Source organism: Ixodes scapularis, unplaced genomic scaffold (genome assembly GCF_016920785.2).
Source record: "Ixodes scapularis isolate PalLabHiFi unplaced genomic scaffold, ASM1692078v2 PGA_scaffold0__279_contigs__length_252992795, whole genome shotgun sequence".
NCBI classification, from domain to species: Eukaryota; Metazoa; Arthropoda; class Arachnida; order Ixodida; family Ixodidae; genus Ixodes; species Ixodes scapularis.
The window spans coordinates 61939009-61957763 of NW_024609835.1; the positions used below are offsets into that span (position 1 = coordinate 61939009).

Sequence of the window (18755 nt, forward strand, 5' to 3'; positions counted from 1 at the left end):
CCACAGTAGCGAATAAAAGTATAGGATGAAACACCTTTTTGACCACAATATTTTTCTAAATCGGCTCGTTTTTGGATATGGTATGTGCTATTAAGTTCTGAACATTACCCCTACTCTTGTGGGTCGGAGACGTTAACACAGATAAGGTAGTGTGCTCAACTGCTAAAATCATACAAATAGACTAACAAAGAAGGTGTGTCTCACATTCATTTTATGCAACAAAAACAAACAACAGTGACTCAGAAACAATCAAACAGTAAATAATACTTCGTTCGAAAATTGCCATATTTGATTATGGCTTCCCAATGAAACAGTGTGAGGTCGACAAGCTCCTTGGTGGTTGCCTAAGGGATGCGTGCCGATTCTTCAGCCAGCTGGTCGAACTTCTGATCCTTATTCTGGCATGTTTTTTTTGCCAATCTTCGCTCCAGCTCCTCCCACATGTGTTCGATCACATTCAGGCCCAGGGAATGGCTAGGCCACTCCAGAAGACGGACGATGCTGCTGGAAAGCGTCCTTTGCTACCCTGGAAGTGTGCTTCGAATCGTTGTCATCCTGCAGGATCCATCCGAGAGGCATGTCCTGGTTGGCCCACGAAATGACATCGTTGACCGTCCCATTGCGAGAGAAGGTGCAGTACAACGTAACCATCCTCCACTGTGCAGTACAACGTAACCATCCTCCACTTGGTCCACTACTGTATGTACCATAATATACCGAGCACCCACTCATTCCACAATAAGTGCCCACCCCTCAATTTTGTCACATTTGAAAAATGCACAAAGAACATACCTTTACATAATGTTGACCTAAGAAGTGTCCATCCCCCAGTTTTACATGATTACAGTTAAACCTCAATCTAACAAAGTCATACTTCGAGTGGGGAATTTCTTTAGACTGAGCTTTCTACTTTTTTGCGCTTTAATTACTCTTTCTGGTTCCCAAAACACTCCAACAACCTCAATGAGGTAGTTGGAGGGTTACAATGACAATAACCATCTGTCAAAGATTTCTGACTAAACTGGCCTTCATGATTCAACTATTTCTCATCACATAACACTCCTGGTAAACTAAAATGAGATAGAATTCTCCAATACAAATGTGTCAAAGAGAACATGGAATTACAGAGTTAATTTTTAATGGGTTTGCTTACTTGTGGTTGCATTTACTAACAATGGCTCCCCACCTTGCATCTTTCTTTCATTGACAACCTCACTCTGCCCCCTCAGCTCCCTGGCCAATAATAGCAGCACACTGCCAACGGTTCGACATACACGGAAAAGGCAAGATGTCACTCACGCGAGTGTCTCCAGTTCAGTGACCAGCAGAGACTCGACGATCTTGAGCTCGGCATTCTTGTCCTTCATGGACATGTCCAGTTCAGCGTCGCTGGGAATGTCAGTGGGCAGCATGCCTGCAAAAGCCGGCCCCTCTTGAATGAAAATCTAACTTCCTCGGAAGGCAACTGAGACATTAAAAAGGCTGCAACCGACAGACATAATCTTCCCTGGCACTATAACACTTCAATACTGGCGAAGATAAAGTTCCAAATAAGATATTTCTTACAATACCAATAGCATGACTGAACCCAGTTTCTTGAGGCAACTATCCATTACAGGTGCACTAAAGCACTTTTTGACTGTCTTTTTATGGCCCCAACATGATCCCAGGGTGTCTAGCAAATTATTATATTGAAATTCCCCGACTTTTCCAGGTTTTCCCTGACAATTTCAGCTGAAATTCCCTGACCACTGTGGAGGCAGTTTATTATATAAGACCATTACAACACAAGGCATTAGGCATTAAGCACTGTGAGGATCATTTTGTACGTGCTTAATCCAACTTGCATATTCCGAAATATTCGGGTTCATCTAGTAGTCTGGATTAAACGAGCACTTTCTTGAAAAGGTGACTTCCGAAAACACAATGTAAACACAACGCTCAACCACACATGTCCGAATGGTAACACGGCCGCCAGATGCACACTTTCGGATACTTTCAGCCTGGATTGGATTGGGGTCTGCGGCTTTCCCGTTTGTTACTTAATCTAGTAGCTCTATCTGGATCTAGCCTAGTGTTGCACTCTCAATCCAATCCAATCCAATCCAATCTAATGCTTAGACTGGATTTGTCGGCTGTTCTCTTTGCATCGGGTAGCACACTCTACATCGCGTGAACAGAGCACGCCGCGTGAACAGAGCACGCGCTCTGCTCTAAGCAGAATTTATTGTCTGCTTTTTTGCCCCGAAGTCTTTGCTCAGGGCACTCGATAGCGTTTGAGGCTCATTTTCCCTGAATGGTCTCGCTTTTTGACAATATCCCTAGACAATTCCCTAATTTTTCCCAGTAATTAAAATTTCCCTGACAATTCCCGGTTTTTCTGGTCGCTAGACACCCTGGATCCTCATGCTCACCAATCATTTCTTTCTTTGAATACCGACACGTCACCAGAGCCAGTAATGTATGCAACTCTTCCGAATGCAAGAGGAAAAAGATTAATTGTTTTGAGGCTGCACTTTCCATCGTCAGAAGACCATCAAGCCGCATCCAACCAGCTTGCTGCTCCACCTCTAGGTGTAAAAACGGCCAGATCTCGGTGCAGGAGAGGGAAAGCCCATGCACATAGATGGGCGGCACACAAGACCGACGGGATACAATATAACTCAGTTACAACAGATCTTGTTACAGCAGACATTTGGTTACAACATACCAATTTGTGAAGTTTGGTATGTCCTTCTATCTATGCCCTTCAGTCAACCTCGTTTATTACGGATCCTGTTATAACACACAATCGGATATAATTAGGGTGTGTATTTTCCGGTTTTAACCAAAAAACACTGATAAACATCCATCGATGACGAAAATATAAAATCGGTTAAAACCGAAAAACACCGGTGGTTGGATATTTTCGCCCTGGTTAAAACCGAAAAACGCCGGTCGTTGCATGTTTCCGACCTAGCGAAACCCTTTCCTCGTAGAGATTCGTCAAACGTGTTATCTCCTGGATCCTGCATTCTTCCAGTGTGTGGCGTCAGTCCGCCCTCCTTTCTGGGGGTCAAAAGCGTCCAGTGAACGCAGTGGAAGCTAAGCTCTCACACACCTTTCCCCTATTGTGTCTCCCATGGCCCCCTTTTGTGTAAAAATGAACGCAGTGGAGGGTAGGCTCTCACGTGCCCTTTCATTATTGTGTCTGGCCAAGTGATGTCGGTGCAAGCGATGTGATCAGAGGTTGCTGTGGTTCCTGGAAGAGCTAACATCCGTGCCGTACAGGAGCGTGTGTTTTCATAATTGCGGGTTGTGAACCGCAAGGAACGTGCTGCCATGACGGATGCAGGCCTCTCGAAGTATGCTTGCATCTACTATAATAACCAAGTGTGAGAAATAAATGCTTCCTAGAGAAGAAGATGAAATATGTGAATAAAATTGGAACTCTCTGTCTGTGATCAATCGCATTTTTTTCACCGATAATCACCGATTTTAGCCTAGTCGCGAGACATTCCACCGAAATACACCGGTGTCTTGAAAATAAATAAACACCGAAAAACATCCGCCGATTTTTCTCACAATTAAACACCGGAAAGTACACACCCTAGATATAATGTACTATATTAGGGAGTTTGTAAGTAGTTCACTATTCCATTATAGCAGACTCTTCGACAGCAGTCATTTTTTTGGACATACAGGGCTTTGGTTCGGTAGTAGTGGCATCCATTTTGTGAAATGCTGTCACCGCGCTCAGTGCCTTCCAAGCCTCGTATAACCAAAAGCGCGCAACGGTGACGACCATCAGTAAAAAGTCACTACCTTTTAAATATCAGAAGTATCAATGAACCAAATCTTTTCTAATATCCCTTCACGATCCGTCAGTGTCACTGGTTACAACAGACGCCAGTCATAATCCACCTCTAAGTATGTAGTAAGAGTACAGTATAGACCACTTACAACGTAACCGCTTATAGTGCAGGACCGGGTATAACGCGGTTTTTTTAAACCACCGGTTCACCTCCCATAGAACTCCACGTAATCACATACCGCTTAAAATGCAGGCGCGCAAAGGGAAATACCAGTTAAAGTGCGGTTTTTGGCACAGCCTGCCGACCGCGCCGACGACTGGAGCAGCGAGCTCGCTTCCCTGTGCGACATTAGATAACGGCGCCGACGGCGCGAGCCACAAGCTGAATTTGCGGGGCAAGGAGGTTGCTCGAAAAAGCGGGGAAAAGCGAAGAAAGAGGCTTCAGTTGCCATAGCGACGGAGGGACGCACGCATGAGTCCTTCACGTGCGTCCCTCCGCTGCGTTGGAAACAAAGAAACAAACAACCGCAACGACAGACCAATCGTAGGTCGAGGAGAAGTGTTCGCGCGCGTTGCATGCCGGTCGCGGGCCGGCTGCTTCTATTCCGCGAACATGGCGTCGGTTGTGATCGTCGTCGTAGACGGCGTTCATCTCATCGTTCTGCGTAAAAGTGCTATCCTTGACTGTGAATTCTTGTTGTGTGTCGCTATGATAACCCAGCACGTACTAGAAGGGAAGATCCACCTACTCGTGCGGCGCTCTCAAGACGGCAGAAACGCCCGTGTCGTCGTGTTTGTTTACTTCGACTACAGTGGCGATTTCTAAGCATTTGTGTCCTCGAACATTGCCCGGATTTCTTATTCGGCGCATTTCATGCGTGTGCTCAAGTTCAAGGTATTACTGGCGCGCACCGTATGAAGGATGAGAATTTTCACGCGTTTTCATCTCCGGAGAAAAGTGATTAGGGTTAGCAATCCTGAACGCTCGCAACGTCCGTCCGCAACCCGCGACGTCGTTAAAAGGCTGCGCCAGGCAAAAGCCGCTCATTTCTTTCAAAATGTGTAGCACACTTGAGACAGAACTGTACTAGTCTGTTAAAATAAAGACTTTCCTCAAACTAAGCTTTATTTTTCATCTAACATAAAATAAATTCTTTTACAAAGATAAGTTGTCTCATGGCATGTATTTTGGCCTGAAAAATTTATGTTTTGGTTATAGCGCGGTCCCGCTTATACAGTGGACTCCCATTAAACGAAACTCGCTTAAACGGAAAATTCGGATAAACGGAACTCTAAAGGTTGTTTCGGTTGGTTTCCTATGTATTTAATGATAAATTCTTCGGGTAATCGGAACCCCCCTTTTTGCTTACTTCGGTTAAACGGGACCGAAACCGAAACTACCCATGGCGACCGCGGACATCGGAAATAGCTACAGCAGTCTCACAACCATGGAGTACGCAATAGCCAAGACTGAGGACACTTTAAAGGGAAAGGGGTTGTGTTAGAACAAAATTTATACAAATATTATTATAAAAAAAAAAAAAAAGTTAGGCTAGGTGACGCGAGGTGCCGCTCGTTACAAAGGGTACGGTACAGCCATTCATCCATCCATCCAAGCCATTATATTAAGGCAATCCAATCCAGTCTTTCTACCGCCATTAGGGTTAGCGCCTCGTCTGTTGCGCGTCACGTTTACCATCGATTACACAAACCAGCGTCCGCTTGCCGTGTTGTGATGGAAGCGGTAAAAAAGCGGCCGCACCAAGCAATCTCGCTTGCTACGAAAATGAAGATCCTTCAAGAGCTGGATCGTGGTGACCTCTCGAAGACGGAGATCGCAAGGAAGTTCGATATCCCGAAGTCTACACCGTCTACACTCTCAAGGATATCAAAGGACAAAGAAAAGATTCAAGACGCTGTAAAGCGCGGAAGCTTTGCCACCGACCGAAGGAGGATGCGAAAGACGCCTTTTGAGGAAATAGAGAACGTCCTTTTTCTCTGGTTTAAGCGCGCGCGAAGTGCTAATTTCCCGATCAGCGGCCCCATCCTCGAAGAAAAGGCTGGAGAGATTGCGTCTCAGTTGGGAATAGATAACTTCAAAATGAGCGACGGTTGGCTCGGTTGGCTCAGCCGTTTTAAAAAGCGCCACGGCCTAGTCTTTAGGACTATTTCTGGGGAAGGTGCAGCAGTCAACAGAAACCTTTGTACCTCCAAGGCATGCACACCTACTTCGTCAAAAAGCGATTACAAAATGCAAAACAAACTACCATTACCTCTTTTTTCTAGTCAGCTACATTAGCTGGACATCATGCTTGTGAAATAAAGTCATATTTCACTCATTTTATGTGCTTTGCTTTAATGAAACTTCTGATAAACGGAACAAATTTTTCTGTCCCTTCGAGTTCCGTTTAAGAGGAGTCCACTGTAGTGCGGATTTTCGCGACTCCCGAGACATACGTTATATGCGGTCTACACTGTATTTGTTTTTTCATACTTCTTTTACAACAGACCAAAATCTTAACCACTACCAAGGTCTGTTATAATGATGCCCCATAATGCTAAGAACTGTATGCCCCATAATGCTAAGAACTGCTCTTTTAGCCGAAACTCGCATGAAAACAGTGTTTGAAATCACTTGTATGGAATGGCGGCTCACGTATAGTCCTGGTGTTGCGGTAGTCCATGAGAAGCTTCTTGAGCTGCTCCATGGCCTTCTCTCGGGCCTTGAGGAAGACGTCCTTCAGGTCCTCGTCATGATCCTGGCTGTTCTGGAGCACTTGGTCTGCAACCCGTTAGGCATCGCTCACACCAGCACCCCCCCCTCCAGCGGTTGACAATGTACCGCTGTTGGCCCCAGGGGCACCCACCGGCCCGCTTGGGAGCAAATGCAAAACTAGCGCCGAAACTCACAGGTGAGGAACTGCCTACAGGATGATAGTTTGGGACGTCGCTCCTCGTTTGGGAGACCTAAATGAGCCTACGTTTAGTCTGCAAAACCATGGGTTCCCAAGCTGTGTTCCCAAGAACCCAGGGGTTCCCCAAGCTACAAGATTTCCTTGACACTAGGTAAAGTGTTTTCCAAGATTAAGCACTATAAAGAAGGGCCACCCACTGAAGCAGAACTGTGAGCCAGACACTCCCAAGTGTGGGCATTATTGCTTACAAGGTCTATAGGCTCTAGCACTACTTCACTGCATCACCGCCAAGACCACGGCTTTCAGTTAAGCCAGAGAGGGGTTCATTGAGATCAATGAGTCTGAGAACCTTTGCGCTAAACGTTACCCATAGCGGGCAACTATTGCCATTTTTCTTGAGAATGTTTGATATAATCTTGGGCAAATCCTGGCCAATGATGGTGGTCTTCCCTGGGGCATCAACTAACTGTTGTACCTCTAAAACATCACACAGTCTATGGTACTTCTCAAGGCTTCACCCTACTTATAACATTCAAAGCTGGAAAGCTTTGGTGGTTGCAAACATCTCCACTTGAGATTTTTTGCAGGAGCTGCATTTAAAATGTTCAGCTTACCACTTCATCCTTCCCAGTGTTTTCATGTACACCGCCACAATGTTACATTACCATCAACTTGCCTACCTCTTCTCCTCACCACAAAATAATTCGACTGGACCATAAAATAAACGGCAGACATTTTCCAGAGGATTCAAGCAATACTGAAAAGCACGAAGAACACAGCAGTGCACTCGAAACACTCACCAATTTCTTTCAGGATGACGTCGTCAATGTTGGCGATGCTCAGCGGCTGAAAGAGAAAAATGGGTTAAACCTGTACTTTTTGTACAGTCGACCTTCAATAATTCAAAACTTGCAAGAACGGCAATATGCAAAAAAAACAAACAAAAAAAAAACAACTTAAAATTAAAAAAAAAAAAGAAACTCTTTATTTTTTTTATTTAGTACTCATTGGGAGAAGTTGAACTCAGCTTTACTCGGCTAACGGAGACTTGCAGTATTCCGCTAACAAAGACGCACAGTATAAACTATGCTCCCGAAATTGTGAACCTTTCTTGGGAGTCTTTAGCAGTTTCTCCGCCAAAGAAAACGCAAAATTGTATTCCATGGTGTCCCCAGCAGTTTCCATGTCAGCGGCACTCGGCCAGTCGGCATGGACAAGCTACGGGAACATTCCAAGGCCTAGCCACTTGCACAATGCCATTGTCTAAAAGCGGACTAAAGACCACGACATGTTTATCAATATATTCAATGGACAAAACATCTCATAGAACTGAGTAATGCCTGAAACCAAGCTTTGTCGGCTGCATGCGCTGAACGACCGCACTCACTTTCGTAACTTTCGTGGGAACGACACCACGATGCGCGCTCCCGCAGCCATGCTGGCTTAGCTTGGTGTGACTTGGCCGCATAATAGGCTTGGCCACCTGACGGCTTGTTCGTGCGCCGCGCTCATTCCTTCTTTTTCCTGACCGCGAACACAGTAGATAAAAGCGATAAAGTGTGCATGGGTGCGATTTAAGCTTGGTCAGCATAATCGTGAGGTTTCTGTGCTCCCAGAGTTGCCGGACTTCTTGAGGACATAAAAAAACCTTAGAATTAACCAGCCCCCAGAGGTCATTCAAATTACTGCCAGTTTTTTCCCATAGACTTGTGTGTGTGATTGCCGGGACCGCACTCCTGTTTTTAACCAACTGAAAATTTGAATGAAGTGACTGAATTACCGAGTGGACAATAATAAAAAAAACCTAGCTCGAAAAAGAAAAATTGTATGTCAAGATAAGAACGTCTCGTTTTTAACATTTTTTGCCCGACACCAGGACTTCAAATTTAGGGTGCGAGCTTACACCACGTTTGAACCATGATGCTGTTATCTCTCAGTCTTTCTCTCACTGTCAGAGCATCGCTTCCTCTATTTCCAAGGAAAGAAGGTGTCACACTCACGGCCCTCTGGACGAGGAAGGTGGACGTGATCTCGTAGGCCCACTTCTTCATTTCCTTGCCAGTTCCCAGCTTGTACAGGTTCGTGATGATCAAGAACAGCTGAGACGCAAAAGTAAAAAGAAAAAGAAATAAGCCTCAGCTTCTCAAAAACCACATCAAAGAATATCACCCACACAAATAAAAATACCGTAAAATCTCATAAAAATGCCCCCTCCCAGTTAAACGAAAAACAAATTATGGAATAGTGGATATTTCAGTTCAACGAACTTGATCGGTGGACCCAGGATTATTTTTGCAATCAGTTCAACGAAGTTTTGTGCCCTGCAGTGCTGGCGTAGCTGACACCCACCGCCCCATTGCTGCCGCCTCCGCAGCGGCAGTGTATCATTGCTGGCGTTTGCAGCGCCGCCGAGGCAAAACGGCAGTGTGGCAGATAAAAACGAACCACGTGGTGTGTCTGTTTTTTTTCTTTCTCATTGGTTCCGTTCAACCATCTTAGTTCTGGATAACAGTAGGACGGCAGTTTGTGCGTCCACTTTCGTAATAAGTATGATGAAACGGAAACAGTTGTCTCTATCAGAGAAGCTCAAAATCCTTCAGCGTCTGGACAACGGTCAAAGGCAAATGAACCTTGCAAAGGACTATGGGATTCCACCGTTGACGCTGTCAACAATAGTGAAGCAAAAGTCGAAGCTTGAAGGAGAAACTGCGTTCAATCTCAACAGGAAACGACTCTGCACAGGATATCTCAAGCCAGTGGACGATGACACTCTGGTATGGCTTCATCCCAGCAACAAGCTGTGCCAGAGGAAGTGCAAAAAAACGTAGACCCTCTGGACAGCTTTGTTACTTCATGCGCTTCAAGAGCGCTGGTGCAAATGAAAATTACAAATTTGTTTTCAAAATGAGAAAGGCAGCAACATAACTGTTATGCACTTTGTATATTTGTCGATGTTTGCGACTCCATAAATTGCATATCACACTTTTGACTCGATGTATGCTGTGCCCTGTGCTGGTCCATGTTCTAGAAAATATATTCAGTTTAGTGCACTTTCAGTTAAGTGAACTATTTCCTCGGGTCCCTTGAAGTTCACTCAAGTAAAGTTTACTGTAGATCATTATTTTCATTCAATGCCAGTGGTTTGCTTTCAGGTTTCCCTAGCAACCTTGAACAAACATAAACTCATTGACCAATGGGTCTTCCTTCCAAATTTCTTTTACAAAAGGGTTCAGACCTTTTTAGTTTGTTTGGCTTATAGCCCAACTCGAGAAAAAAAAAAAACCCCAAAACCTTAAAAAAAAAAAAAAAAAAAAAAAAAATGAATGCAGTGTAGGGTACAATGACAGCTTCCCAGTGTACAAAAAAAGAATGTACCAGGCTGGACGGATCGTTCTGGTTGGAGAGCAGGTAGTTGAGAAAGACGGCCAGGTGAGCGGGGTGCCGCAGCAGCTTCCAGATGTTGTTGAAAGGGCCGTTGTCTCCCAGATGCGACTAAAGGAAAGAAGAGTAGAATGGTTGGAGAGGAAACGTATGCACACCACACCAGCATTCTGGCTAACTTCTTCGGTAAATTTTCACATGCACCAAGTGGAGACTCGCGCAGACTCACGCCACGAAATGTCACGCATTAAGAATGGGGGGGGGGGGGGGGGAAAGCATATTAAATCCAACAGGGTTGGGGAGTAAACCTTGGAAAGCAGATAAGATTGAATGCAATTCGATTAGTGCCCTTTGCATAGAGTTGCCCTAATAATGGCTGCCCCTTGCATAATTAACAAATAACTGGCATGGCTTGTTTGATGAATGAACAATGTCTCGAGACACCCTTTGCAGTTGACTGCATGCAAGGGGGCAAAGGTGCACTCACCATTTCCGAGTCTGAGGTTCGTTCGTCGTCGTCCATGGAGATGATGCTTATCTGCTGAATGGGCACCCTGCTCATAGGAGGCTGGCTTTCTGGGGGAGTCCCATACTGGACACGGAAGGACACATGCAATGAGAAACAACAGCTGACAACCACGAAACCCCTTGGGCACCTTGGTTTGGAGCCACTGTGTGTCAAAGGGATCACAAGTAAAGCACAAAAGTATGGGCTCTAGAATAGATCTAAATGGGCCTGAACCTGTCCGAGTTTTGACTTTGGAGCTTGTGATCTGTGCTGTTTTTCAGGGTCACATTTTATTCAGCAAACCCCCCTCCCCCCCCCTCCTCCTCCCCCAAAAAACATATCCTCACAGATATGACAAAAATACTTTGTTGGCAACCTTCATGACACTCCTGCAATGTCGCCAACCGAACAAAACCAATCTTGTAATTCCTTGGCAACTGCAGACCTGTCAACCACCGACCATTGAAGAATGACACGCCTGTCAATAATTTGTTCTTGCCATGTTTCTGGGTAAGGTGTATTGAATGCTGAGCTTGTGGAGCTTGACTCCTTCCTTCCTAGTTGTGAACCAACTGGCTCAAAACGTCCCTTTAGTTCAGTACTGCAAACAGCAGTACCCAGATAAGGAGTTGTCGCTGCACTAACTAGTCACCAAAACTGCTGGTGGACTAACTAAATTACAGCAATACTCTCTTACACCAACTTCTCTAGTATCAGGGATGGAACTGGGCAAAGAAGCTTTGGAGCAATCTTGGGAGCAGAAAAAACTACAGTTCGGAGCAGGCTGGGAGCGGCATACGAGTTTTGAATAATGAAAATAGAGGCTAAATGTCCCTTGGTTTTCAAAACTGAAGAAAATGTGGCATGCAGATAACTTCATGTAAACTTAACGGTAGTTTCAATAAACATTTTATTTGAAACATTTTTCACGAAATACATGACGATTACACAAAACATATACACGAACTCATCTCTGTTACGTCACGGCGCGGTGGTGGCGCGTCGGTCGCATTTCCGGTCTGGGGCTGTGGGCAGAAGTCCCCATGCCAGACGTGTGTTCCTGCGTTGTTTTGAAAGGAACTAACCAGAAACCTGCCTTCTCGTCAAAACGCCGCGACTGGGGCCGTACCAAAAGTGTCGAGAAAGGTTTGAAGGTCAGTTTTCACGTGCTCGGTTCGTCCGAGAATATGGATACGTGCCGTGAAAAGGGAAAAGCAGACGCCGTCGGACAACGATTGCTTGGGTGGGAAGCACTTTGGGTTGAATTCACGGATACTTGTGGCCATCAGATTTATTTGTTTTGTTCCAACATAAACGCCAGAAAACCGTCAAGTTGTGCGGACCACCTGCGGACTACGTTCAGTGCGTCTTCAAGTTCAAACGGCCACCTGATCGTTCGAACTGTCGTCTGCTCTTTCAGACTTGTCTGCTTGTCGTCTGCTCTCTCAGACAACGCCGGCCCGTAGACAGAATACCCCGGTACTTGCGATAAGAAGTAATGCACGCCTCAAAAGACCTAAATTTGAAGGTTGGTGAGCAGGCTCGATGTAAACAGTAGATAAAAGGAGATGTTGATCATTGTTACCAGCGACCAGCACCGACTTGTTATGCCTAATTCACTTGGTCCAATTCTGCTTGCGATTTTCAGTATCGACGTCGACCATCTCAGCTTCGGTTCACGCTTTTGTAGCCCGAGCGACGTTGCGACTGAAAATAGCGAGCGAAATCTCATCATGCGAATCAGGCTTTAGCGTACATTCTGCGGCGTCCACGCGGAATGAATCGCCGCATGTCACATTATTGACGCGAAGTTTTGGGGTGTAACAAGCCTTGTTAATTTCGCTGAGGCCGCTCAAGTAGTCAGACATTGCCAGGAAGACGTAGAATCAACAATTCGAACGCGAAAAAGGGCAGGGGGACTCACACAGACGCCGATAACATCGCATTTCAATGGTTTGTTTATGGGCGACGGCGAGCGTCTTGCCCCCACCCCCATCGCGCATGCGCGGCGCCGGTGGCGTCCGCTAGAGGCGTTCCGGGCGCTCCGGTTTGTTTGTAAACATGAGTTGGTGTATAAAGCAAAACTGCAAGGCAGTGTGACACGTGATGAAAACAACTGCAAAGAGGTAAATATAAACAAACCTCCATAAAACTGTATTAGGGCACAATCTTTGCTGTGTTTGTGTGTAAAGGCCCGTTCACACTCTAGCAACCGAGTACGACCGAGAGAGACGACACTTGTTAAAACAACTCTTAAAATTTCTTAGGACGACAAAACACACTGGCACGCTGGCGCCATCTATGCGGTGACCCTGGAACTGCATTTCACAAGAGCGAAGGTTTTGCGGTATTTCCGGGGTCAAATGAGTATAATACCTATGAGAAAGGCTCATTTATAACGTTGACAACAGTTTTTCGAGCCAAGAAAGAAAGGATAATGTGCGAGAGAAATAAAAAAATATGCCGGACTGTCAAGTTTACACTGCTACCCAATAGATGGTGCCAGTGTGTCCTCTCGTTGTAAGAGGTTTCAAGGAACCCAGATTTAATGGGTTGCAAGAGCGTGAATGGGCCTTTATGTACGTGCAGTTTCTGGCTGGCCACAATTGCGAGTGAGCGCTGGCTGGACTGTGATTTTGCACGTGTGGACTGTAATTTTTGTAAACAGTGGAAACGTCTAATAGGCACTCAAGTATAGCCAAGAGGGAGGTGGGCCAACTTAAATACATCTGAGTTTATAGCATTATGGCGATGCTGTTTGCTCCACTATTCAGATGAAGTGACTCCAGGACTCCAGAAAAGAACAGAGCAACGGCAGCAACACTTCGTTTCAGCTTATGTTCAGACACAGCCAATGCTACAAGCGCAAGCATGTGGCCTTGAACAGTGCTTGCACTGCTCGAGTGCATATTCTTGGCAGGGACGCTGAAACTCCGGAGCTAGCGCTTCTAGCATCATCTGCGCGTGGATTTAGATGAAGCACAGCGACAGCGAGCGGCTTCAAAGAGGTCTGGTAGCAGAAGTACCGTAATAGGGGATGCTGTAAAAACTGCTTTAAGCTGAAACGAAGTATAACCGTGGCAGTGACCTTCGATACAAAGCTTCAAATTCGAATCTACCGGCGTTTCCTTTAACCAGAAGTTCCGATATCAATGTTGCCAACAGAAATTATGAGACAGCAAATTTCGACGAGGCTCGTTTATAATTTGTTTCGGTGCACCTTGGTGCAATTTCATTCTTATTTACCGTATTTACTCGCATAATGAACACACTTTTTTCCCCGAAAAATTGACACATATTTGAGGGGGGGGGGGGGGGGGGGGAGGGGGGCAAATGTCATATTACGTGCCAAAATATTACGTGCAAATGTCATATTACGTGCCAACATGACACGGCAAAGTACTGTGGCACGTCTCCACTGATCGAGGCGTACCCACGGCTGGTCAGGGGCGCGCCACAGAAACCATGCTTTATAAATTGCGAATCTTTTTAGGGCACTTTTGGCATACCTTTTGCAGAAGGAAAAGCGCCTTATGAAGCTCATTCAGCACGGAAAGCAACGTGACCGTTCTTAGGTAATATATATTGCTAGTATCCGGTGGCGCGCTCAGGTGTATACCACGACTACACGTTATGAGGACTCGACTAGGTCCGACAGCCAACCGCACCGCCGAGGGAGCGATCCGGCGGTGCGCTCAGGTATATACTGCGACTACGAAGGCTGCTCCCACGGATCAAGTTTCGGTCACGGAGACGGCTGTTACCAAAACCTCTCCATTTACGATGTAACGTGCTCCTTGCTGCGCCATCCTGTTACGGAATAAATAAACGCATTTACCCCGAGTATGTGAGATTAGGCCTAACCACTTTCACGATTTCGCTGTCCGAAAGCGGACCACAGAAGACGGCGTGTTTGTTGACATCAATGCATTCAATAGGCGAAGAATGTCTGGGGCTGGGCGATTCCTCGTCCCAAGCTTCGTCAAGTGCGTGCGCCACTCAGTTTCACCGGTTATCACTTCCGCAACCAACTACGCACATGCGGCCGTTTGCCGCCATTACAAGAGCGGCTTGGCTTGGCTTGATTTGGCCCGACTGCTTGGCGGCAAAAGAAAATTGGCTTGGTGGCTAGCTAAATCGGATGCAATTTGAGACTCGCGAAGCCGAAAATTGGAGGTGGATTGATTACGAGAAGGGAAAAAAAAAAAGTCCAAATATTGGTACCCGTTGTGGGGGGTGCGTTCATTATGCGAGTAAGTACGGTATAGTTTTGTATCAGTGTGGCGCATAAAAAGTCATTAGGCACACAATGGTGCAATTGGTGCAGCAGTTCCATCCCTGTAATATGCAAAATGTAAATATTTAACTACAGATTTTTAAGTAAATCAGCATTTAAACACAATAAATCCTGTGCAGAGTTAGATGGTTTTTGTAGAAGTGTTTGTTATTGAACAACTTGTTAAAAGTAAGACCATTGTAAGTGCCTAGCACTTCCCCAAAACACGTCAATAGGTATTCCTATCTTTCCCATGCATTCACTACGCCTTTACAAAGAATGTCAAGGTACTTTTGAAAAACCTTGCCAGAAAATTTGACATTTTATGCGGTTTTATTTCTGAGAAGCTCATTGTTCAAAGGTACATTTTTCGTAAGTCCTGACATTTTTTTTTTTTGTGGCTGCTTTATCAACTATTGCCTTTAAAATTAAGGATGACTACACTAGTCCTTTAGCGCCATTAGAATTAATGTTACTACCGAGAGTTGGCAAAGGCATCAGTGGCTAATAGACTTTTTGCAAAACATGCACCACCCTTTGCTGATGACGCAGGGAATTCTGGGAATTAATTGGCTGTATAGACCTGATTGTAGAAGACGACGAACATAGTGCAAACAAGTGGATGGGCGAGAGCAGGCAAGCCACTGCGCTATACCTTCTCTCCGTTGCTCTCTTTAGCAACACATGTTCATACGGCTCCCATAATTCCTTGTGTGCTTTGCTAGTGGCATTTGGGGATTTTGGAACAGGACAACAGGAAACAAGCAGGAAGCACACACTCAAAATATATTCACGCATAAAAAGCCCAGGAGACTAAGTAGTAGCTAGCAAAAGTGTACTAGAATGCAATTAGAAGATTTTTTGAAGTACCCAGTGGTCTCCAAACAGCAAGAACATAAACCTTAATTTGTCAAAACAAGACAGTGCAAACCCACCTAAAGGAAGACAAAGAATTCCTACAGGAAAAAGATGCAGAAACAAAGAGCCACTTCCCCAATCAGATTACGCATTTTAGTGCTGCCTCTTGTGCCTTTGGGTACTTTCGGCAAGCAACATGCACAGTGATATTTTGTCTAGAATACTAGGCAAGAACATTCACATTTTTTCGTCCAATGACAATGTCACGGCTGCAGTAGAGAAAAACTGACAAGATAAGAGTGCAAACTTATTTTTGAAGAAAAAAAAAACAAAAAACAGATGTGCGAGTTACACTACATTAGTCTCTCTGGAAGTCGCATGACAAAATGAGAGATACTAAGACTCCCAAAAATGCGGCGAGAGCTCATTTACCCTAGTCAAACAATGTCTGACGTGATTTGCAGTGGGGGATGATGCCGGCACTTACCATCATCAACGAGCTTCTGCACGGTATAACGTTGCAATGCGCAAGGCGCATTGCAACGTCTCGTCGTTTGCAACAAACGACAAGACGGAATAGTGATCCTTCAATACAAGAAGCATAGTGCAAGTGCTCGCAGTTCTAAAGCAAAGGGAACTGCTTGACAATTTGTGGAGACTATTTGACCTCCGAACTAGCGCCTTTGGAGGAGGAGCCACTTAAGACAGTCCACGACTACCACTACCAGATATCTTGAGCCCCCGGCAGCCCGAGGAGTGTGTGTTAGTTACCTGTTGACTAGAGCCGGTTAGGGTGCCCAGGGGGGCGTCGGCAGGGATGGGTGGGAGGGGCCGGCCCTCCATGGGGCTACTGGCCTCTAAGCAGGCTTCCTGGAGTGGCTCTGCTAGCTCTGGGGGTGCCTGTGGGGGAAGCCCACGGTGCCGGGGAGGGTGCAGCAGCGTTAGCGGCGCAGGGAAGCGTGCACCCCACAACCTTCATCCTGTCCGGAAACTTTGCCGCCGTAACGCGAGACGGAGGTCCTCGGAAGTAAATTGTACTACTATCAAAACTCACTAGATAAAATTACACTGTTGTCCGACTACTTCTTTAGAGTTTTTACAATAACAATGGGAACACAGTATCCTAACCAATGCAGAAGCCTTCCCATGTTTTCTCATTTTTGGTACGCATGTAAAAAAGCAAGAAAACGAGCAGACTCCGGGTGGACACAGAGCCGACTCCGTTGTAGTGCAGGAGCGTGGATTATAGGGGAAGGGGCCTTAAACGATGCAGCAAAGTTTCCGGACAAGAGGCAATGGGGGAACTTAGCAGCTGTAAGACAATGTGCAGGGGTCAGTAGGCTACGTTTCATGACGTGAGAAGGCTTGTGCGAAAGCTACGGCATCGTTCCCCTGCCAACCGACGGAGCTGCCGTCTTCAACTAACCCGGCAGCTTGTTTTGACTGGCGAGACCTCGGAAGAAGTTTTTGCTAGATGATGATTATGGAATGTTAGTCTTTAGAACGGGGTGGTGTGCACCCAGTGCCCTCCACCGCATTCTAATCAAATGGCAAATGGAGGGGGTGTCCTGCTGTTTTTTAATGATGCTTCCAAGCCTCAATTATTTGTGCACTGCAAGTGCTGGGTGTTACTTCCTTGTACAAAATCTTTATTATGCCCTATTTATTCGAGCCATAGACGCATTGTTTATGAATGAGACTGGTGGTGCACCCATTTTCTTGTGGTACCCACGCACGGCCAATCATTGCATTTAATGGGAGAAACTTAGCCAAAGGGGTCAACAAATTTCTTTAAAAAAAGAGTGATCCGTGCCTGAGCGTGTGTATGACATGCTGTGTTACGGCAGGGAGAGCATTTTCTCGCAAGTATATTGTCTCTGTTCCGTCAGAATCGTTAGGCTTTTTTTGCCAATCGCCATGATTGCCTACCCCCGTGCTTCACGGGAAGTGGATGGGCAGACTTTGTTCTTAAATGGTGCGATTGTGAGTCATGCACATAGAGCACCTGCCTGCATTATGAAAGCAGGGTTAGAAACGCATGCCTAATTACCATCTAAATCGGTTATCATTTGCTTATCAATTTTAAAAGTATAAGGTTCTCAGGATATTTAACTTGCAACTTAAATTAATGTAGAGTTAAGGCCTCCTTTTTTTTTATGCTTTCAATGGGAGACTAATAGGCTGAAAAAGCTGCCGACCCACCATTTTGACAAAGCTGAGTCCTTCAAGAGCCATTACAAAACTCTGACGAAGCACACAAAACAACAAATGATGATGGTTTAGGCAGCAGCGCTGCCGCTTAATTCTTAGTTCAATTAGCTGCATGTCAGCCCACTCAATCTTTTGACCCCTTTTCAGGGATTTGTGGTTGCCCCTATGCCACCTAGCCGGAAGCACGTGGCAATGTTTGTAAAAATAATGTGAGTGGTGCAGCCTAGAGTCACTTTATTGAGAAAACCAGTGCCAAGGTCAGGAGAGGTCGCTATTTTTGTCCCTGCTTTTGTATATGGGTTTCCATTGCCCATTTTGCAAAACCTATACACAGATATAGGTGACAAACACTGAAGTATTCTAGTTTCTCTTTTAGTGTTGGATTTCAGGAAACATTCTCTAGATGAACACCAAATCTAACTGTCCCAAACTGATAAAACTTTTTTTTTTTTTTTTTTTTTTGTATTTACAATAAATTTTTGAGAGATAGCCAACCTAACATCAAGAGCAAATCGGGTGAGAATAAGGAGTGGGCTAACTTTCAATGTACAATCAAGAAAATCTTTAAAAGATGGCTATTTTTAGGTTGCGTTCCTTCCGAACTGGTTATGGTTGCGAGGGGCAACAAAGAAAAGATGACTGTACGTCCCAGTCAGCAACGTTAGCTTATATCCTGCCAAAGCTATCTAGCCACATTTATGCCGAGGCCATCATTGATCCCAACACTACTATCGCTAGGAGTGGTCTATCTTTCAGTGTTTAAAAAACATAGCAAATCAAGCCAAAAATAGCGGTGGGCTATCTTTGGGAAGG

General features: G+C 45.4%; 1 protein-coding gene across 14 annotated transcripts in view; it reads right to left on the reverse strand.

Moving 5' to 3' along the window:
* Positions 1-18755, reverse strand: part of LOC8041639 (rho guanine nucleotide exchange factor 11) — a 171406-nt gene that overhangs the window by 95998 nt on the left and 56653 nt on the right. For 9 of the 14 annotated variants that reach the window (XM_029972231.4, XM_029972228.4, XM_029972227.4 and 6 more), the window contains 7 exons: positions 16503-16631; positions 10577-10681; positions 10084-10200; positions 8709-8807; positions 7509-7554; positions 6450-6575; positions 1300-1414 (listed from right to left, as the gene is read on the reverse strand). In XM_029972231.4, coding sequence (XP_029828091.3) covers positions 1300-1414; positions 6450-6575; positions 7509-7554; positions 8709-8807; positions 10084-10200; positions 10577-10681; positions 16503-16631 — 737 coding nt within the window. The remainder of the gene's footprint in view (positions 1-1299; positions 1415-6449; positions 6576-7508; positions 7555-8708; positions 8808-10083; positions 10201-10576; positions 10682-16502; positions 16632-18755) is intronic. The other 5 variants (XM_040501198.2, XM_040501197.2, XM_040501196.2 and 2 more) reach the window with 1 other exon arrangement.